Source organism: Micromys minutus (assembly GCF_963924665.1).
Source record: "Micromys minutus genome assembly, chromosome: 1".
Classification (NCBI taxonomy): Eukaryota; Metazoa; Chordata; class Mammalia; order Rodentia; family Muridae; genus Micromys; species Micromys minutus.
In genome coordinates, this window is record NC_137969.1 from 227,811,197 (window position 1) to 227,834,047 (window position 22,851).

General features: G+C 42.5%; 1 protein-coding gene across 2 annotated transcripts in view; it reads right to left on the bottom strand.

Annotated features, from left to right (window-relative positions):
- DPF3 (double PHD fingers 3) overlaps nt 1-22,851 on the bottom strand; it is a gene marked incomplete at its 5' end in the record, with an annotated part of 270,133 nt that overhangs the window by 46,696 nt on the left and 200,586 nt on the right. Inside the window, 2 exons of one of the 2 annotated variants that reach the window (XR_013975648.1) lie at nt 5,038-6,353; nt 9,043-9,171. Coding sequence is in view for 1 of the 2 variants with exons in the window: in XM_080942426.1 (XP_080798552.1) it covers nt 9,043-9,171 (129 nt within the window). The remainder of the gene's footprint in view (nt 1-5,037; nt 6,354-9,042; nt 9,172-22,851) is intronic. The other variant, XM_080942426.1, reaches the window with a different exon arrangement.

Consider the following 22,851-nt stretch of genomic DNA (forward strand, 5'->3'; position numbering starts at 1 on the left):
ACAACCTCTTTATACAGCATCCTTACTGAAAATGCACAGCCTCATTTGCATCATTAGAAAATAGCACAGACACCTAAAGGGAATGCCTATAAAATGACCAGCCAGCACTCTACAAAAGCATCAAGAATTGAAACCCAAGGCAGACACTTGAACTCATGAATCCAGGCTAAACAACTTCAGAAGGACAGACCAACTGGACACCACGTGTGATCCTGGATCAGAAAAAATCACATCACCACGATGATAAGCAGAATTTGAATCATGTTTGAAGCTTGTAATATTGTCCCAAAATGGATTTCTGATTGTGGTTGGTATTCTGAGGTTATTTGGAGTATCTGGATAAAGGACATATGGGAATTTTAAATTTAGTATCATAGAAGTTTTTGATAAGTGTGAAATTATTAGACTTTTGTTTCTTCTTAAAGTTTAGCCATGGGTTAAATGCCAGTACTGAGATACCTTTGAACCTACTGGAGTTTTGAAGGTATTGCTTTTTGTTTTGTTTTGTTTTTTGTTGTTTGGTTTTTAGCTAATGACTTCTTTTGTGTGGATGTAGGGGTGGGGAATGCAAGCGTGCACATGTGCATTTGCATGTGCATGTACAAGTCACAGAACAACCTCAGGAGTCATTCCTAAGGCAATGACTACTGTTTTATTTGTGACTAGCCTGCAACTTACTACACTAGGATGCATAGTCAGTTAACTTTAAGGATCTCTCTCTGCACTCACTCCTACCCCAATACTAGGATTACAAGTATTCCTGGTGTGGTGTGTCTTTTTGCTTTTTGTTTGTTTATTTGTTTGTTTGATCAATTTGGGAAACTTAAGACCTCTGAGCTATTTCCCCAGCTACACAGCTAATAAATTACCTCCAAAAAAGAACATCCATCAATTTAGTTATTTTGAAAATCAATCAAGCATAATGGTTTTTCCTTTATTGTTTAATAAATGGTCAGAAATCATTCTTACTAAGCACACCAGTGTCATGTCATTCCGTGTTGCAATCTCACAAGCTCTCAGGCACAGGATGAAAATGGCGTCTCACTCCATGACACCCCACGACTCCACCACACCATCCAAACCTCAACCACACAGGAATCTCAGTCTTAGTTCTTTCAGGAAGTTCATGGGAACTTGGTTTCTGTTGCTTCTCAACACAATTCTACTATCTAATGCAGTGGTTCTCAATCGCCCTAATGCTGAGACCCTTTAGTACAGTTCCTAATGCTGTGGTGCACCCCCACACCATGAAATTATTCCATTGCTACTTCATAACTGTCATTTTGCTACTGTTATAAATCATCATGTAAATATCTGATATGTGGCATATTTAATATGACTCCTAAATGGGTCATGACCCCTAAACTCCTAAAGGGGTTGAGAACCACTAGCCTAATCGGTTGTTTTATTGTTTTATATTGAATACTCTTCTCAGCCCCAATGAAGATAAGAAGCCTTTTATTAATTCTATTCAAGATATCTTCAAACATGTGACCTGCTAGTAAGTCACTATAGATTGAGTTTAAGAAGATTGAAAATGAGTGGACCCAGCCACCCAGAACTTATTAACCTTGGAATTTTAGACTAATTATCTAAGCTGGCCAAACCTCAAGTTTCCTCACCAGTAAAATGGAGATGCTTGACATCTATCTCCACCACAAGGTCTTTTTCAGAGTTATAATCAGTAATGTTGGCCATGTTTTAAAATAAAAAGAATCATCCACATTTGGGGCACAGAGAAACTAAAACAGCTCTCATATCAAGAAACTCACATGGGGAGTTAAATCCAGAATTTCGAAGTCTTTCATGTCTGCTCTAGGTTTCTACTCACAAGATCAAATGTGCCTCACTCAGAAAACCCACAACATAAGCAACTTCACTTTCGAAGGCCAAGCAAGATTCTCCCATGGAAAAATTCCCAGTGCATGAGTCTGCTCAAAGTTTAAGGACATGTTTAAGATCACATTCATCAGCTGTAACAGGAGGCATACTGGAATAAAAATTAATTTTATTCCTCCATGAAGTAAGAGCCTCCAAACAGCCTTCAGTTCTGTCCCCACATGATGATCTCTTGTTCCCTCAAGTGCTGTAGAGAGATGATGTCAAGCTTCAACCCATTAGGTGCCTAGAGAGACACAAAGCAGGCAGGAAGACTTACACGGATGCTATTGATGTGGCTCTCCTATTTTTTATTAAATCCCTCTCTCTAAAATACCAGCAGTAAATTGGACTTCTGACTTTAAAGTACCTTTAAAAATTAAATGCATATTCCTTATTCCCAGTGCTGTCGTGAGCTTACTCTCTGATCCCTTCAGTCTTCAGAACAGAAAATGACCCCTTAGATTGGGATTGGAACAAACATCAGATAGTCAGCCTATTACATCAGTTACCTTTACAGCTTTGATTTCTTCCCCAGAGGATTTAAACTGGCACAAAGTTCTGTATCTTGGCTTCCCCCATCCTGGGGCTGGTACTAAGAAAAACTGGGTGACATTTCTGAACCATTGTGGCATGCCATTCCATAGGTGATTGTGAGTTTCTTCTTATTCCAAAATGCTCAAAGTGATTCTTAACCAAAACCTTTTAATAGTTCATACAACTCCTATGTGAGGTGACAAGGAAAGGCTTTCTGTCCCTGTGAGGCACCCAGGGACAGAAAATTACAGTTTATGTAGAAGATGTGCTATCTACAATATTTTGTAAAACCTTGATCAGAATTAGAATTCTCATCAATGAGAAATAGTTGCTTACTTTTAGGTGGTTGAAATTGCTTTTAAAGAGGTTGGCTTTTAAAGACACACTCATTACAGCTCTTCTTTAGTTCAACAGGAACCAAATGAAGTCTACAAGGTATAATCCATGTTGCTTAACTATGGCCGATTTGAGAGACAGAACAGTGGGTTCTAGAATCAGGCTGCTGGGTGCCAAAACCTGGTCCTTACAATGTGTGGGACCTTGGGTACACTTTTTCTCATTTCTGGCCTCTGTATAACCTATAACCTGGGGTCATGCAAGCATTTATCTCGGGATAAAAGTCGAATGAACTATTTTGAGAAAAGTACTCAAAGAACCCAGCACACACACTGACTCTGTTCTCTGGAGCAGGAGCATAAAGACCTAATTTCAACTCCATTAAGTTTTCCAGGATCCAGGATGGCCAGCTGCCTCCTCCTCTGCTGCCGCCTCCAGTGCCTTTTCTCTAAAGCACCATCCCTCTGCTTTAAGATATGCACCCTTCCTCAAAACCCATGTCTGTTCCACTCACTTAAGTGAGTGAACCTCTCCAGGTTGATTTTTTCCTCAACTAAAAAGTGAAAAAATGGGAATCTGGTCATCTTCCAGGTTCCATCCAGTTCCTTGAGTTTTCCTTAAAGAGTATGAATTCTGAGTCTGTTTACAGATGCCGGTGCTGTGCAGAAATGAGTTGTGATGCTCAAACCGTGTGAGGTAGCACCACTGTTCCACCTTTGCTGAGCAGATGGAAAAAGACAGCTACTACGCCTAACAAGAGAAACCGAAAGGCAAGCTAAACTAGTGAAGTAAATCAGACAATCAGATACTGTCCCAGGGGTTAGCCTTGTTAGACAGTTCTAAACTATTGGTTCTTTATTAGAAGCATAAGCTAGATGCTATATATATATTTTTTAATTACATGAGTTTTTTAAAAACATCCCAAGTTCAAAGTCAAATTATCATTGATAAGATCATGAACAACTAGACAAGACTTCAAATAGCTATGTAGAGTGAATATATTTTTTTATTGACCTGAAAGATTACATTTCATCAGTGAAAGTCATAAGGCCACAAACCCAATATCTGACTCAAAGGACAATCAAGTACAGAAATAAAAGTGGCAAAAGGGCAGGACCCTACTGGAGTCACTGCATATGTGCATGACCACATGGGAGGTCTATGCTCCATTCCTTAGGAAGAAGAGCACATACAGATTCAGCAGAAGATCCCCAAAGAGGGTGGCGGTATCATTTTCAACCTCAAAATCCTGAGAGCAAACATTCAAATAAGCTTATTCCCATCTGAAACAGAGGAGGAGATGTTCCTCTATCTTGGGCTACTAGGAAAACTCCGAAGGTTCCATTCATAGGTTTGTCTGTGTGCCTTTACTTTTGCTGAGTTAGCATGTTAATTTATGAGTGGTCTAATTCAGGAAGACCTGCAAAATTTGGACTGTAGACGCTTATCTCCTCTGATACATACAAGCAATCAGATGACTAGGCACTCAGAAGGACCTTGCAATGTGTGCTCATGGAAGCACACTGTCCTGGCCATACTTTGTGGGAATTCAGAATCTTCAAAACAGTCCAGTTGAGTGTTGGGCTTAATCAGAGGTCTTTCATGTGGTTATTGTTTGTTCGGTTGGCTTATTCTCTGTGTGTCTGTGTGCCCCCATGTGTTTGTATGTGTGCACACAAGCCATGGTGTATGCATGGACATCAGAGGACAACTTACAAGAGTCAGTTCTTTCTTTCGACCATATGGATACCATAGATCAAAGTCAGACTGTCAGGCTTAGCTGCAAGCACCTTTGTCCAATAAGCCATCTTGCCGGCCTAGAGATCTTTAATTTAGACTAGGTCCCTTGGCTGTGAAACAGGTCCTCAGAGCCCAAAATACCACCCTAGACATGCAGTACACTGTTCTCTGCCTTTGTTCCTACCCAAGCCAACAGACTTCACTTCCACATTTAACCAAGGGGAAAGTCAGCCAAGCATTTCCCCAGCCACTTTCTCTTGCAATGAAAGCCAGAAGCCAGAAGCCAGAAGTCAAAAAGCTTGCCATTCTACATAGAGCCCCTCCCCCACCCCAAGCCATTGTCAGCCCAGCACCTATGCCCAACATGCACAACAAAACAGACTCTCCATTCACAACCCCAGCACCACAAAAGGGGAAACCCAGAAACACAAAAGAGCAAGCTTAGAAGAACCAAAGGAAAGAAATAAACAAAGGGGGAAGGGTGGAGGAAAAAAAAAAACTATGATGGTTTTGCACTCATTGTGAGACAACTCAGCCAGGACATACCTGTTTAAGCAGGGCCTTGCAGCTGTTCTGTTCTCAGGGACTGTCAATGAGGTGGACAGTCTTCTCTATCCCTGAGGCCTCGGACCAAGTGTTGCTTTGGTTTATTTCAGGAAATGCTATTGGAAAGATAAAACAAAGTGCCTGGCAGGCACTATAAAAAGTAGAAGAAATATGGAAGACGTCATCATCCAATGGGCGGCTACATGTTCTTACACAGGGGCGAAGGGAGGGGAGATACAATGTGTAGTATCACTCTTCCTTCCAGGAGTGCCGGCCTCAGTTGCTCTGTCAGAGCTGAGCCTGTGATTTGCTGACATTCCATTCTGTGTTTCAGAAGCTGATCTTTGCCAGGAGGAAAGTGAGGGTAACCCAGCAACAAGGAAAGAGGAGAGGGGCCGAGGGAAGCAGCCACTGCTGCTCAGGGCTAGCTCTGGAGGGAGGCCAGATGTAAGTGGCCCCAGGCTTCTCTGGGATGGTTGCCATTTTCACACAAGCAGGAAGATGGAAAGGTCATGGAGGAGAAATGGGGAGGGGTCTGCTCTGTGGAGTCACCAACTCCCATTGAAGAAATTCTATATTCCACACACACACACCCAGTGGCCATTCTCTCTCTCTCTCTCTCTCTCTCTCTCTCTCTCTCTCTCTCTCTCTCTCTCTCTCTCTCTCTCTCTCTCTCTCTCTTTCTCTCTCAGTCTAATAGTCATTTACAAATAAATAGTTAACATTATTTGCTCTTTGTTTTCAAACCTTGTGTTCCTCTTCTCTTGAAAACAGGAAATCAACCCTGATCATGTCAAAAAGATGCCCTCCCACAGTGAAAGAAAATCCACTTAATTTTTCCTACTTCTAGGGATAAGAGCCCACCATGATGCCATTGCTGCCCAGAGGACTCTCATCCTGCTCTTCCCTGGTTCTCAGTAGTTTGTGCTTCTGTTGTACCCAAAATAGAAGGATGCTAGGAGGGGAAGGGACACACGGAAGGCAGAAGGAAAAGGCAAGGATAAAGGGAAATGCCCAAGTTGTCTTTCATTTAAAAATATATATCATAACTAGAACAATGACCAGAGTCAGGGGGAGGGGAGGCTAATTGGCCAGACAGTCTGTCCCATGTGCTCAGCAGCTGCCCTTTTTATCTGCTGTGGGTGAACCCCGGCCACTGCGGCGTCCTCGACAGGATCGAGGCTCTTCCAAATCGTCCTCATCAAAGCCGTAGAAAGTTGAGGTGTCACTTTCTGATGTGGAACCGAATAAGTCCTCCGTGGTACGTGCTGCAGCCGCTGCCTCCTTCTCCTTCCTGCCTTCTCCTCCCAAATGAGCTGACATGTATGATGAATATATCAGCACACGGGTTAAGCAACAGACAGCATCATTAATATTCTCATTATGTCATTACAGGGTTACTCCTAACAGCAAGATAACAAGCCAGTGTTAGACCAAAAGGGACTCACCAGGTACATCGCCTGGTGACGGGGATTTAGGACAAAGCACCCGTTTCCAGGAAGACAGCACTTCCCAGAAAAGGTCTCATCCCTACCATGGTACATGTGTCCAGATACACGCACAATACCTCCTTAGGTCCCCTCGTACAGAGGCACACGCTCACTCAGCCCTGCTCCACACAATGCTTTTGCTTGGCGGTTTTAAAGCCTGGCTGGCAATTCCTTTGTAGTTTCGGTTGGCATTTCTTTGAACAATGTCCGTCCATCACTCTGACAGTCAGCTCTACTGAGGTATTACTGTCAGATAACCCATTCAAAGTGCTTAAGCCTCCATCCATTTTGTTTGTATTTTTACCCGCTTCTAATCCCATTCTTTGACAGCTCTTTCCGTCGCCCCCTGATGCCATGTAGTTCATTTGTATCGAAAGCAAAGAGCAGTTTGATAGCCTAGTGGTAGTTCAGAAGAACTCCCTGCTTTCTTTAGCCCTGGAGGAAATGTTTGCAATCTCACACCCCGTGACCACTGAACATGTCCACGTCTTAGCTACTACAGAGGGTTTACCCTGTCCACTTGAACTCAAGACACACTGAAAGGTGACAGTGGGCTTTAAAAACCCTAACAAACACAGTGTCCTGAAACCTATAAAACTCAGGCTTAAATTCTTTTCATACTCTATTAGAACCCAATACCATAGTGATGGTCCCTTCCATGCAAGGATCAGATGAGAAACCTTCTCTCAGGACACAGAGGCAGTGGGTAAGCTGAGCAGGAGAAATCTGCTCTTCTAATTCATACTGTTCTCTGGAAGGACCTTGAGGAGGCACCAGAGATGTATTTACCCATATGCCTCAGCAGCACACCCCATGGGCTAATGCCGCCTATATTAACTTTTCTAACTATTCCAGGAACACTCGAGTCAGTGTTGAATTATGATCCGCTCCCCCAAATTAATCCCCAGCGATCACAGTGAGAATGTCTATGGCACTATAAAGTGACACAGGAGGCACAGAGCAGACAGAACCAAGGGAAGAAATGCTGAGCAAAGGCTGTAAGAAGAGAGGCTTCGTGTAGAAAGAAAAAGAAAATAACACCCTATCACTGATGTCCATGGATGAGATCAAGTACCTCATCTGTTTTTGAAAGAAAAGGGGAAATGCTGGCAGCTTATCAGGAGAACCCTAAAGCTACCTTCTAACCCACCAAGGCATAGAGCAACCCACAAGACCCTGCTTGGCCATTCCACCAAGTGGCCTTGCTTCTGATAAAATTTATTTTGTTTGATTGCCTGATCCTACAACAAATAAAAAGTACCAGGTTCAAGTTCATTTATTTAATTTTCTTTTCAAAAATCTAAAAACCAGAGCCATCTAGCACAGGGTCACAACTTCCCAGTGAAAGGTCAATGTTAGAGGTCACATTTGGCCCATATGTGAATCGACACAAAAGGGATTCTCTGGCAGGGTCCTTGAGAACTAATGGAAAGGGTCTTACACACTCAACACTAAGTTCATTTCCAGTTATTGGTTTACCACTCGGGGTTGTCTAGAGCCCTAAACAACCTTAGCTTCAAAACACATAAGAGTTAACGGGAAGACCTAAGGGCGCACCAGGCAGAACTAAGTCACTGCAGAAAACTAAGATGAGGTCACCTCAGTCATCCTCTTGGGACTGGAGCTGAAAATAACACTGGATCTAAAGGTTTAAGATGCGATGACCTCCCAAGCTAGCCTCAACCATTCAAACAAAGTGTCTGCAGCAAGCAGCTGGTGAAACGGGAGACTGATCTGCCATAAGCTCCCTGCCTTGTGATTTGGTCTAATTCCGACATAGAAAAAAATTGGGGAGGGGGGTGTTTAAAGCAACAACCAACCATGACCAGGCAAAAATAATGATTTCTCTACAACTGAAATCTAATCTGCAGCCAGAACTCTAACTCATTCTAAGAATGATGGAACAAGACATCTCTCTTTCATACTTTAGTCTTTGGATAGATTAAAGATAAACAGTAGGCAAGGTCAGCTGCGGGTTGCTCCCAAGAATGCTGGCCTCATGACTCCTTGATGGGAACGTAGCTCTCTACTTGGGAGTATGGCATGAGCGGCCAATGGTGATAGGAGGATTGTTCTGGTAGACAGGAGCCCCAGAGCTCAGGAAGTGCCTGCTTCTCTGATTCTTCTGTTTCCATACTCTGGGGTATGTTCCAGGTATATCCACAGAACAAGCACAATTTTTAAAGCATGGTCATCAACTAGTACAAGATAGCATGTTGTCTGGGGTCTCCAGTATCTCTTGTTCCTCCTTACTTTGGACCACAAGTTATGTTATGTCCACCTCATAGAAAAGCCAGACCTTCTCCTTTTCCTTTCCCCTGGGACCCAGAAAGTGGTTTTTGGTCCTTAAAACTCAAAGAAGAAAAACAGGAAAATAAACCTGAGAACCCCTTTCCCATTGAAGTCATCGCCATCATCACTACTGCTCTCCCCTCTCCCCAACCACCAAGAGATGGCAAAGCAATCCAGGGAGACGAGGTCTACAGCACACAATGCAGGAAGGGGCCACACTCACCAGAGCGTCCACAGTCTGCACAGGACACCAGCTCTTCAGGCCTTCCACTCTTCTTGTTCATATTGGAGCCGCCCAAGCAGAAGTCACAGTAGTTATTAGGAATGACTGTCCCGTCTGGTCCTTTCTGGGCTGTGGAAACATTGAGAAATAATTCCAATTTTAGACTTAGATGCTGCCTGTTCTTCTACTGGAGTGCAGCAAGGTCTCTTTCAGGAAGAACAGAAAGCTTAGAATAAAAGAATTTGTTACAACTTTGGATAGACTACTGCTATCCGTGAGACTGGCGCTATTGGGCTAGGATTTAATGTTTGCTTTTGTTTCATTGATCATTTTTGGTCCAATGTTACTCATCCTGCAAGTCCTTCAGAGCTTCATCTTTGAAAGTTTTCCAAGTTCAATGTTTTTATAGACACATCTTTGTCTCTCCAATTCCATCTCTAAACAAATTACTCAGAAATTGTATCATTTATTAGTTATTAGTCAGGTAAACTTCTGTTAAATCCTGTACAGACTCCAAAATGTCAGATGGAAATTGTGAACAGGATCTAGAGGGAGTGAACAGTCAACACTCAGGCCTAGCCTTTGTGAAAGATATGTTTACTCAGAATCTATGCCTACTCACTTCTAGACAACATGCAGAAGACTCAGAGTGTGTGCAAGTGTCTGCTCTTACCCTCAACTCTCAGAAATATAGACTCATCAATCATGGAAAGCAAGGATGATAAGTTTACTTGAGGACCCCAAATGCCCAGAATCAGAACTGGACACAGGCTGACTGAGCATTTAGCTCAGTCTCATGTCAGAGATGGACGCAGTGGTGAGCGAGTGAGCATGAGGTCTTCACAAGTAACTGAACACATTAACTCCATAGCCTACCCCTGCTGAGCACCAAAACAAAGGCAGTGAAAAGTTTTTTCAAAAGACTATTCGAGTGTGACCTTGAATAGAGTGCCCTGTGATAATACACACGCCTCTGAGGACCAAAGTTGTTCCCAGTCTCTAGCAGCTGATTGAAAAGCCAAGGACCTGTTCCTCGTGTGAGAGGATGCTTCCATTTTCTTATTCCCCTCTTTCTGGTTTAGACATTTCTTGGTGATATTCACACTTCCTGACTGCTACTAAAAAGAAAAGTCTCTCTGTTTGTGAAGTCAGCCTTAACCACCAAGGTTTCCTCCTTCTTAGCATCCTCAGGGTCTGATGCTATCTTTCATTATTCCCTGGCTACAGTTAATCAGTATCCCATAGGATACAAATCTATTGAAGAGGAAGCAGATACGTGAGCAGAAATATTAGCCAGACAGTAAGTGATAAACGGATCCGCCCCCTTTAATAGGATTCCCTCTGGCCTTCGCTTCCTCTGTGCCTTTGCTTTGCCTCCAGGAATAGAAAACTTACCTGGGGAAAGCAGAATGACATTACAGAGAGTTAATCTGTTAATCAGTTGCTATTTGGATTATTTAATCAGTTTCTAAGTCATTGATTTTCATCTTTAAGCAGGCAATCCTCTGCTTAGGGAAGACAGAGGAGTGAGCCACCCTTTGGGTTCTTTTGAGGATGGGCTTTCCTTCCATAACCATTGCATCTCAAGGTATCAGCATTAGCAGAGTGGATTCAGGGATGCTCGCCCAAGTCCTGTGAATATGCCGTGAAGTATGCTTTGCCCAAGCGCTCTCTGCCCTCTCTGCCTTTCTCTTTAACTGCCTTCTCCATTTTCAACACTTTCTAGAGAAAAAATTCAAACTATGTTTAAGAAGCAAATAAGCTTAGCGTTTCCTATTCAAGAGATACCTAAGTCTATTCAGTAGTAAAAATAAACAAGAGGTGGATAATATTAAGGTGCCAAGCCAAGCTGCACAATTGAGTGAACCAAATACAAAGTATGCAGTGATAATTACATCTGAGTAACTGCCCACATACAAGAAAAGAGATCCCATGTATACTATGCAAAAAAAAAAAAAAAAAAAAAGAGTCCCTGGGTCCCCATCTTTCTCCTATACATATACAGACTTCTTGTAATATCAGATTTCTTCCTCAATCTCAATCTACTTCTACCACCAAAATATCTAAATGCCTTCAATTCACTGTATACCCAATGATATATAAAGGTGAAGACAGAAAAATGCAGAAACTAATAACTTCCAGACTATTCTTTACAGTATTCACCAAAAGGACCATAGGTAGAATACTCTGTTGAAGTCAAACCTGGTGGTACAGGACTGTCATCCCAATTACTCGGGAGGTAGGAACTGAATGAAGAATCACAAGTTCAATGATTGCCAAGGGGAGTCAAAAGTAAGCCTGAGCAACTCACAGTACCCTCTCTCAAAATTTAACAAAAAAAAAAAATCATAAGAGGGCTGGGTATATAACTCATTAAATAGAACGCTTGTATGGCATATGTCAGATCCTGGTTTAAGAGAAGCTTCTGATGTCATGGTGTCAAAGCAGTATATATAAAAAGATAAAATGTCTGGAAAAGGATGTAAGGAGGGTAACCATGTTTTTATTTTGGTTGAGGTCTCTCTTCTTGCAGCAATCAATAGGATCAACACATCCTTCCATCCCAGTCAAATGACAAGGTATGGGCTAAAAGCATGTGTATTGGTTCTCTTTATTCTTTTTGATATTCAAGATTGGTTGGAGAATACCATTGTGTCCATGGCCCCTCCTTTATTCCCAAACAACAATGACCAGTCATGCCCCAGGGAGGACACTATGTCAGTATCACTATTGTGATTCTTGGTAAACATGCACACCTGCATCATATAGCCACACACAATGATCCATTCCTTCAGATAGATTCGATGCTGGGCCACCTGCAGTCCTGACTTGTGGACTGGAAATGGTGACCAACAATTTGTGGGCTTTCAAAGGTGGTGAAGGTATAAGTGGGCATCATTCAATGCACCCAGGATTATGCTCCTGCGGACAGAGCATTGCGCCAGCTTTCCCTGTGGCTGAGCAATCTCTTGGTGCTTTTTCTTTATTATTTGACTCTTCAAAGAGATGGACTCACAAACAGCTCCTACATAAGCAAGAATGGTGGCTGGTTCTGATTTCTAGAAGAATGATGCATACAACTTCTATGGTTTGGTACCAAACAGTGTGTGTTGAAGGGTTTGGTTTTGATACTTGAGGTTTCTGCCTATGCTCAGAGCAGATCCTGTACTACAGCTCTCTATACTCAGACCCCACTTGGAGAGAGACAGTCCCTCAAAAGTACTGACACACCTGAGAGCACAGGTAAGACCAACACTTTGCTCTGAGCAACCATCTTGGATCTTTCAGGACACAGGAATCAAGAAGCAGTTGGGAACAAGATCCTTCCAGTTTCTGTATGTACCCTGTGCTGACCCTGTGCTACAGCTCTCTGTAACAAGACTATGCTGGGAGAGAGCTTCCCCCCAGGAGTGCTCACACACAGGCATACAGGAGGGCCAAGCCACTGTTAAAATCAGCAAGACCAGCTAACACCAGAAATAAACAGATGATGAGATGCAAGTCCAGCAGCCTAAGCAACAGAAACCAAGGCCACTTGGCATTGTCAGAACCCAGTTCTCCCACCACAGCAAGTCCTGGATACTCCCAATATACCAGAAAAGCAAGATTCTGATTTTAAATCACAACTTTAGATGATGTTAGAGGCCTTTAAGAGGCCTTAATACTGGACAACACAGATAAACAGTTAGAAGCCCTTAAAGAGGAAACACAAAGAATATAAAAATCCTTTAGAGAATTAAAGGTAAACATGAGCAAAATGGTGAAGGAATTGAACAAAACTATCCAAGATCTAAAAAATAGAAACAGAAACAATGAAAAAATTACAAAGGGAGACAACTTTGGAGATTCAAAGCCTAGGAAAGAGATCAGCAGTCACAGACCCAAGCATCACCAACAGAATACAAGAGATGGAAGAGAGAATCTCTGGGGCAGAAAATACCATAGAAAACATTGACACAACAGTCAAAGAATATGCAAAATGCAAAAAGCTCCTAACCTAAAACATCCAGGAAATCCAGGACACAATAAGAAGATCAAACCTGAGAATAATATGTATAGAAGAGAGTGAAGATCCCCAACTTAAAGGGCCAGTAATAACTTCAGCAAAATTATAGAAGAAAGTTCCCTAATCTAAAGAAAAAGATGCTCATAAACATACAAGAAGCCTACCGAACTCCAAATAGATTGGACCAGAAAAGAAATTCCTGTTATCTCTTAATAGTCAAAACACCAGAGCTGGAGAGATGGCTCAGCGATTAAGAGCACTGACTGCCCTTTCAGAGGACCTGAGTTCAATTTCCAGCAACCACATGGTGGCTTATAACCATCTGTAATGGGATCAAATAACCTCTTCTGGTGTGTCTGAAGATAGCTACAGTGTACTTATATATAATAAATAAATAAATCTTTTAAAAATAGTCAAAACACCAAATGCACAAAACTAAGAAGGAATATTAAAAGCAATAAGGAAAAAAGGTCAAGTAACATTCAAAGGCCAATCAATAAGAACCACACTAGACTTTTCAACAGAGACTATAAAATCTAGAACATCCTGGGCAGATGTCATATAGATCCTAAGAGAATCCAAATGCCAGCCCAGGCTACTGCTATATCCTGCAAAACTCTTAATTAACATAGATGGAGAAACAAAGATATTCCATGACAAAACCAAATTTACACAATATCTTTCCACAAATCCAGCCCTACAAAGAATAATAAATGGAAAACGCCAACACAAGGAGAAAAACTACACTCTAGAAAAAGCAAAAAAAGTAATCTTTCAACTAACCCTAAAGAAGACAGCACACAAACAAAATTCTACCAATAACAACAAAAATAACAGGAAACAACAATCATTGGTCTCTAATACCTCTCAGCATCAATGGACTCAATTCCCCAATAAAAAGACATAGACTAACAGACTAGATATGTAAAAGAGAACCAAACATTTTGCTGCATACAGGAAACACACCTCAGAGACAAAGACAGATACTACCTCAGAGTAAAAGGCTGAAAAACAATTTTCCAAGCAAATGGTCCCAAAAAAGAAGTTAGAGTAGACATTCTCATATAGAATAAAATCAACTTGCAGCCAAAAGTTATCAAAAAAGATAAGTAAGGACACTTCATACTGATCAAAGAAAATGCTACCAAAGTGAAATCTTAATTCTGAAAAACTATGCTCCAAATGCAAGGACACCTACATTCATAAAAGAAACTTTACAAAAGCTCAAAAAACACATTGCACCTCATACAACAATAGTGGGAGACTTCAACACTGCAATCTCAACAATGGACATAACATAGAAAGAGAAACTAAACAGAGACACAGTGAAACTAACAGAGGTTATAAACAAAATAGATCTAATAGATACCTATAGAACTATTCATCCTAAAACAAAAAAAATATAAAGGCTTCTCAGCACCTCATGGTATCTTCTCCAAAATTTACCATATCACAAAAAAAAGGCCTCAACAGATACAAGAAGATTGAAATAATCCTATGCATTCTATCAGATCACCATGGACTAAGACTGCTCTTCAATAACAACAAAAACAACAGAAAGCCCACATACACATGGAAGCTGAACAATGCTCTATTCAATGATAACTTGGTTAAGGAAGAAATAAAAGAAGAAATTAAAGACTTTTTAGAATTTAATGAAAATGAAGGCACAACATACCCAAACATATGGGACACAACAAAAGCAGTGCTTCAAGGAAAACTCATAGCTCTGAGCACCTCCAAAAAGAGAGAGCATATGCTAGCAGTTTGACAGCACACTTAAAAGGTCTAGAACAAAAAGAAGCAAATACACCCAAGAGGAGTAAATGGCAAGAAATAATCAAACTCAGGGATGAAATCAACAAAGAACAAAAAGAACTATTCAAAGAATCAACAAAACCAGGAGCTGGTTCTTTGAGAAAATCAACAAGATAGATAAACTCTTAGCCAGACTAAACAGAGGCACAGTATTCAAATTAACAAAATCAGAAATAAAAAGGGAGACATAACAAAAGAAACTAAAGAAAATTTTTAAAAAATCAGATTCTACTACAAAAGCCTATAAGCAACAAAGCCAAAAAATCTGGAGAATATGGACAATTTTCTATACAGATACCAGGTACCAAAGTTAAGTCAGTATCAGATAAACTATCTTAACAGTCCCATATCCCCTAAAGAAATAGATGCATTCAGCAAAAGTCTTCCAACCAAAAACATCCGAGGACCAGATGGATTTAGTGCAGAATTCTATTAGGCCTTTATAGAAGACCTAATACCAATACTCTCCAAAATATTCCACAAAATAGAAACAGAAGAACCCTAACCAATTTCTTCTATGAAGCCACAATTATGATCATACCTAAACCATACAAAGACCCAACAAAGAAAGAAAATATCAGACCAATTTTCTTTATGAATATAGATGCAAAAATACTCAATAAAATTCTCAAAAACTGAATCAAAGAACACATCAAAATGATCATCCATCATGATCAAGTAGGCTTCATTTCAGGGATGCAGGGATAGTTCGATATAAAAAAAAAATCTATCAATGCAAGCCACCATATAAACAAACTCAAAGAAAAAAAAAACACATGATCATCTCATTAGATGCTGAGAAAGCATTTGACAAAATTCAATACCTTTTCATGTTAAAAGTCTTTGAAAGATTCAAGGTCCATACCTAAACATACCAAAAGCAATATACCACAAACCAGTAGCCAACATCAAACTAAATGGTGAGAAACTTGAAGCAACCCCACTAAAATCAGGGACTAGACAAGGCTGCCAACTCTCCCCCTACCTATTCAACATAGTACTCAAAGTCAAAGCCAGCGCAATTACACAAACACACACACACACACACACACACACACACACACAGGAAGTCAAAGGAACACATATTAGAAAGGAAGAAGTCAAAATATCACAATTTGAGGATAATATGACAGTATACTTAAGTGACCCCAAAATTTCCACCAAAGAACTTCTACAATGATAAATAACTTCAGCAAGTTTGCTGGATATAAAACTAACTCAAACGAATCAGTAGCCTTCCTCTATTCAAAGGATAAACAGGCTAAGAAAGAAATTATGGGAATGACACCCTTCAAAATGGTCACAAATAATATAAAATACTTTGGTGTGACTCTAACCGAGTGAAAAACCTATATGACAAGAATTTGAAGTCTCTGAAGAAAAAAAAATTGAAGATGATCTCAGAAGATGGAAAGATCTCCCATGCTCATGAATTGGCAAGATTAATATAGTAAAATGACCATCTTGCAAAAGTAATCTACAGGTTCAATGCAATACTCATCAAAATTAAAACTCTATTCTTCATAGAATCAGAAAGAGCCATTTGCAAAGTCATTTAGAATAACGAAAAGCCCAGGATAGTGAAAACTATTCTCAAAAATAAAAGAACTTCTGGGGGAATCACCATCCCTGACCTCAAACTGTATCACAGAGCAATAGTGATAAAAACGTTATGGTATCGGTACAGAGACAGGCAGGTAGATCAATGGAATAGAATTGAAGTGCCAGAAATGAACCCAGACACCGATGGTTACTTGATCTTTGACAAAAGAGCTAAAAACCATACAGTGGAAAAATGATAGCATTTTCAACAAACGATGCTGGTCCAACTGATGGTCAGCATGTAGAAGAATGCAAATCAATCCATTCTTATTGCCCTATACAAAGCTGAGTCCAAGTAGATCAAGGACATCCACATAACACCAGATACATTCAAACTAATGGAAGAGAAAGTAGGGAAGAGCCTGGAACACATGGCCACCGGGGGAAATTTCCTGAACAGAACATCAATGACTTATGCTCTAAGATCAAGAATAGACAAATGGGACATCATGAAATTGCAAAGCTTCTGTGAGGCAAAAGACATTGTCATTAAGACAAAATGGCAACCAACAGCATAGGAAAAGATCTTTGCCAATCCTACATCAGATAGAAGACTAATATCCAATATATACAAAGAACTCAAGAAGTTAGACTCCAGCGAATCAAATAACCCTATAAAAATGGGTACAGAGCTAAACAAAGAATTCTCAACTGAGAAATATAAAATAGCTGAGAAGCACCTAAAGAAATGTTCCACATCCTTAGTCATCAGGGAAATGCAAATTAAAACAATCCTGAGATTCCACCTCACACCAGTCAGAATGGCTAAGATCAAAAACTCAGGTGACAGCAGATGCTGGCAAGGATGTGAAGAAAAAGGAACACTCCTCCATTGTTGGTGGGATTGCAAGCTGGTAAAACCACTCTGGAAATCAGTCTGGAGGTTCCTCAGAAAATTGGGCATAGTACTACCTGAGGACCCAGCCATACCACTCCAAAGCATATACTCAAAAGATGCTCCAACATATAACAAGAACACATGCTCCACCATGTTCATAGCAGCCTTGTTTATAATAGCCAGAAGCTGGAAAGAACCCAGATATTCTTCAACAAAGGGCTGGATACAGAAAATGTGGTGCATTTACACAATGAAGCTCTACTCAGTTATCATAAAATTCTTAGGCAAATGGTTGGACCTAGAAAATATCATCCTGAGTGAGAAAACCCAAACACAAAAAAACACACATGGTATGCACTCACTGATAAGTGGATATTAGCTCAAAAGCATAGATTACCCAAGATACAATTCACAGACCACATGAAGCTCAAGAAGAAAGACCAAAGTGCAGATGCTTCAGTCCTTCTCAGATGGGGGAATAAAAATATCCATAGGCGGAAATATGGAGACAAAGTTTGAAGCAGAGACTGAAGCAAAGGCCACCCAGAGACTGCCCCACCTGGAGATCCAGCCCATATGCAGCCATCAAACCCAGATAATATTGCTGATTCCCAGAAGTACATGCTGACAGGAGCCTGATACAACTGTCCCCTGAGAGGCTCTGCCAGATCATGACAAGTACAGAGGCAGATGCTCACAGTCAACCACTGAACTGAGAATGGGGTCCCTAATGGAGGAGTTAAAGAAAGGATTGAAGGAGCTGAAGGGGTTTGCAACCCCATAAGAACAACAACACCAACCAGAGCTCCACGTCTCAGTTATAAAAGAAAAGATGGGTTTCATCCCCGGGTGCCTTTATGCCCAGAAATTCACACTTCTCGGGCTTCTGGGAGGTCTGGAAGCAAACACTTTCTGGATATACTGCGTTCGGCTAGCAGTTCATAAATCTCTTTTGAGTCTATTTGATTCACTCAACATATTAATCATAAAGCTCAAGACAATAAAGATTATTTCAATAGGTCTGATAAAAGCAGAGATTCCTTTAGAACTTAAGTTTAAGGTAATCTATCCCTGAGTGACTCTGAAAATACTTCTCTGGAGAACTCCAGGGACTCATGGCAAAGAGCATTAAGTCATAGCTCACACTGTGGCTACACTGACCTATGGCCTGACCTAGCCACAAGCAATTTCCGGACACCATACACGAGGTCACTATAAAAGGATTTTACTATAAATAAGGGGCTTGCCCAGACCTTGCAAGGAGGATTTAAATAGAGCTTCTACTTCTGCGTATGGGAAACTGAGTGTCACTTTGTAGGATAAGGCAGTGTGGAGGACAAAGACCCCAGTGATGCCTTGATTGGCAGTGTCCACAAGGACGGATTTGCTTTACTGTTGGTTGACGTTCATGACTGAGATCATAGAAGAAATACAGATAGGCTGCCAAGAAAAGAAAGTGAGCCTTGAGAGTTCTGGAATTTACCTGGGGGAGATAGCTCAAGAAAACCTCAAAGGGGGAAAAAACAAATAGAGATCAGGAACAAAGCTCATGGATAAACGCAGGGAGGCGAACAGAAGTGGGAAGTGGTGCTCACATAACTCAAAGCAGAACAAAGCGAAAGAAACAAGTGTCTACCTGACATGTCCAGCATATGCTATCCCACTGGTTATTATGGGCCCATGGGAAGTTCAGATTGAAAGATGAGGTTACCAAAATTCCAAGAGTCTAGCCATCACACTCAGGGCAGGTGTGCTAGGGGACATTAGTATGCTACAGGACCGAATGGTTAAGTTACATTTTACATCTATGGAAGACAAAGCCCCAAATCCATGACAAGGCTGTCCTTCCCTCCTGTTAATGTCATCCTTGCTGCAATGTTACCTGTCGCTCATGAACACAATGACTGGTGGGACAGTCTGGCCACCATCAGTCACCCGTCCCCTGGAGAGATTAGACCCACATCCCAGGTGTCCTGGGGAAAGAGGAAGCAGGCCAGAAGTTGATGCTTCTTCCTGGCATATGCACAAAGGCATGGCTTCCCATTCTGAGCAGATGCTCAGGCTGCCTGCCAGGACCTGCTGGGCACACGCATGAGACCATGTTCCAGTGTCCACTAGCTCACTTGAACTCCAGCCCCCATCCTGCAGCTGTTTGTCCAGAACCTGCTTAGATTGGGGTGTATAGCACCTGGAAAAAATGGGGAGTCATAAGCAGATCCCTCCAGGAAAAGATGTGCCTCTCCTAACCCCTCTCACTTGTTCCCCCACCACCCTCCATGGCTGACAGTTCCTGTGTCCCTCTACAGGTCTGACATGTTTCCATGGCAACCAGAATCCTGGGCTCCAGCAGCCTCTGCTCTTGCCACCTGTTATTACTCCATCTCTCAAGTGTAAAGCATGTTAGCCTGGTACCACTTGGCTGTGTGGTGCATCTTTAGAAGACAGAGTAAAGAAAAGGGGAGTGGGAGAGAAGAGACGAAGACATGCAGAAAGGCTGCCCTGGGGCTGGCCATGGAAGACGCAGTGGGCAAGAAAGGCCAGAGGAAGCAGCTTTGGAGACAGGGAGGGTGAGGAGTGAGAGCATAAGCCAATGTGCCTTCCCTTCAGAATCAGTGAGCAGACCTCAGCTGGAGGCCATTGCCACTTCCACTACCTTCTCCCAGCCTTTAATGAGGGCTGTGGGAGGGGCAGAGAGACAAGCAGCAGACAGGGAAGGGAAGGCAGCTGGGCAGAGACAGAAGCAGCCCAGTGTGGAGCAGAGCCAGGAGAGGGTTAAAAGTGGTGTGATCAAGACTGTGGGGAAGGCTGGACCAGAGGGCAAGCTGAGCATCAAAGCCTCGATAAATGGCCTTAATTCTCATGCTTGCGCTCACCCGACTCCTTACGTGTTTACTCATATAAATTATCCCCAAGGCCTGCCACCTTTTTCACTGCTTCCCTAGAATTGATGAAAAAATAAATCCCACAGATCCAAGGAATAAAAGTGTTGGGATTCCATTCAGGCTGGTGCGTGGCCACCTCACAGCAATCAGGCCCTGCTTCTGGGCTCCAGGAAGAAGGCAAACAATGCTTTTCACCCTGAATGCATAGAGACAAGATCCGGGAGCTCCTTTGGGAAATGGACACGAAGGTCCGCTCACCACAGGACTGTTGGGCCATCGAGAGTCCTCTTCCCCTGCCTCTTGGCCACCAATCTCTGAGAACAGCACCGTGAGTGGAGGGTAAGGCTGGGGAGCGGGAGCCAGTGTAGAATAATCATAGCACCGAGATTAGTCTGTATGGGGAAGGGAGGGACTGGGGCTGATTTAATACGTCTTCAAGTTTATGGGCGAGTCTGATAAATCGCCATGCTCTGGATCGACAAGGACAACAAGAGACAAAGTGATCTGGAGGACAGCACATGCCCCAGGGAAGCTGGACACAAGGTGCTGAGGAGTCAAAGGCAGCGTTAGAGGAAAGACATCTCTGGGCAGCCTCAGCACACAGCGGGAAGTCCCCAGGAACCACTGCACACACCTGTCTAGAGCAAGCAATGTGTTAGAGGACTAGTTAATGTCCTTTTGTGTCTATTGCACGAGGATTAGAATAGGGTGGAAGAAAAGACAGGAGGGAGAATTTATCCCAACCCAAAGGGATGCCGGCTTTCATCCTTTCATGTGTGTGGCTCTCTCCCAATTAGCCAGGAGCTCCCTGAGGGCAGGAGCACTGTCCTTCTCTGTGTTCCTAGCACCTGGCACAAAGACTGTCACCATGCTGATAATAAACACTTTGTCGTGACAGGACACACACACATTCACAGAAGCCTTTCCATGGGGAGATGTGCCAGGCCAGGGTGATCTCCCCACCATCACCACCTCTGAACTCAGTCTGCAAAAGGACTCGTATTGTCTGTGTCCAACTGACTAAAAATAGAGTATTTAAAGAAAAGGAAAAGGCTGAGCCTCATGCTTCAGACCTACGGATTAGGAAAAGACCAAGAGACTAGAAGACCAATAGGCAGCAAAGCCCGAACATAGTGGCTCAAGCAGGAAGATACCAGAGGGCAGGGAAGGAGGCAGGTGATGGGAGTCAGAGGGGTTTGCTGCAGACAGCAGGGTACTGGGGAAAATTGGGACAGGGGAAACAGCTCAGTCAATGACCATGAGGACTTAGGATTCCCAGAACCCTCTTCAAAAACTTAGATGTGGAGATGCGTATTTGTAATCCCAGCACTGGGGAGACAGACAGGTAGAGCTGTGGGGCTCGCTGGCCAGCCAGCCCTGCATAACTTGAGTTCCAGGACAGTGAGATTCTACATCAAAACACAAAGTGGAGGACAGGGAGATGGTATGGTGGATAAAACAGCTAGAACAAGCATGAAGAGCCCAGCACTCGTGGGAAAAGCTGGTCACAGTGTGCACCTATGATCCTGATGCTAAGAGGCAGAGACAGGCAGATCCCAGGCCTCTCTGCTGGCTACTTTAGGCCTGTAGTAACACAGTCCACTATGGCTGGAAGAGGGGGATATGACAGAGGAGACCTACTCAACCCCTCGCAGCCAAGAAGCAAAATGAGACAGGAAGTAGCAAGGGTCACACTATCCCTTTAAAGGTACCCCCCCCACATACACACACCCTTCCTCCCACCATTCCACCCTCCTCTAGAGAGTTGATCATTCCTCAAAAGCCCTGTGGGCTGAGGACTGGGCTTTCTACACATGGGCCTTGAAGGAACATTTCGGATCTAAAATAGCACACCCAGCTCTCGTGGGACATGGTACAGCTCTGCTGCCTTATGTCACACACATTTTCTGCTGACACGGGGCTTTCTAGTGACTTAACTTACTATGTCTTCATCATAGCTATAAGGCGGCATCCCCAGTGCTATGATTTTATATAGATAATACCTGAGCTGTATCCAGGCAAAGCAGCTTGTCCAAAGTAAAACTTAATGACTATGATGATTCTGAACCCAGGCAGTGTACCCCTTGACTAGTCCTTCCCATGACATACAACCACACCTTCGGGAAACTCAAGACCAAAAGTCGAGCAGTGTGTGTGTGTGTGTGTGTATTTAAAACCTATGTATATGTAATGCATGTTTTTATAAATCTGGGCTTCTCAAATTTTGTAATGAAAGTCATTTGGAGAGGCTGACAAAAGGGATCAGTAGCTACAGGTATCTGCCATCAAATCAGAAACCTGAGTTTGAACTCTGGGACCCAAATGGTGGAAAAAGAGAACTCACTTCCACAAATTATACTCTAACTTCCGTGTGTGTGTGTGTGTGTGTGTGTGTGTGTGTGTGTGTGTGCGCGCGCGCGCGCACGCGCTCATGCTTTGACATGTGCCACCCCCATGTACAAAAGGGCAAAATTATAAAATAAATGAAAATCACTTTGGGGTCCATTCAAATCCAAGGTGGAATTCAAAGAGCTTTGAATTTGGGGAGGGGTCTGAAAACTCATCTCTTATGAGCTCTCCAGTAAGATGGCCAACCTTCAAGGTTTGCCTTTGACCAGGGGATCTGGGGCATCTGGCTGAGCCAGCCACCATGGTCCCTCTGG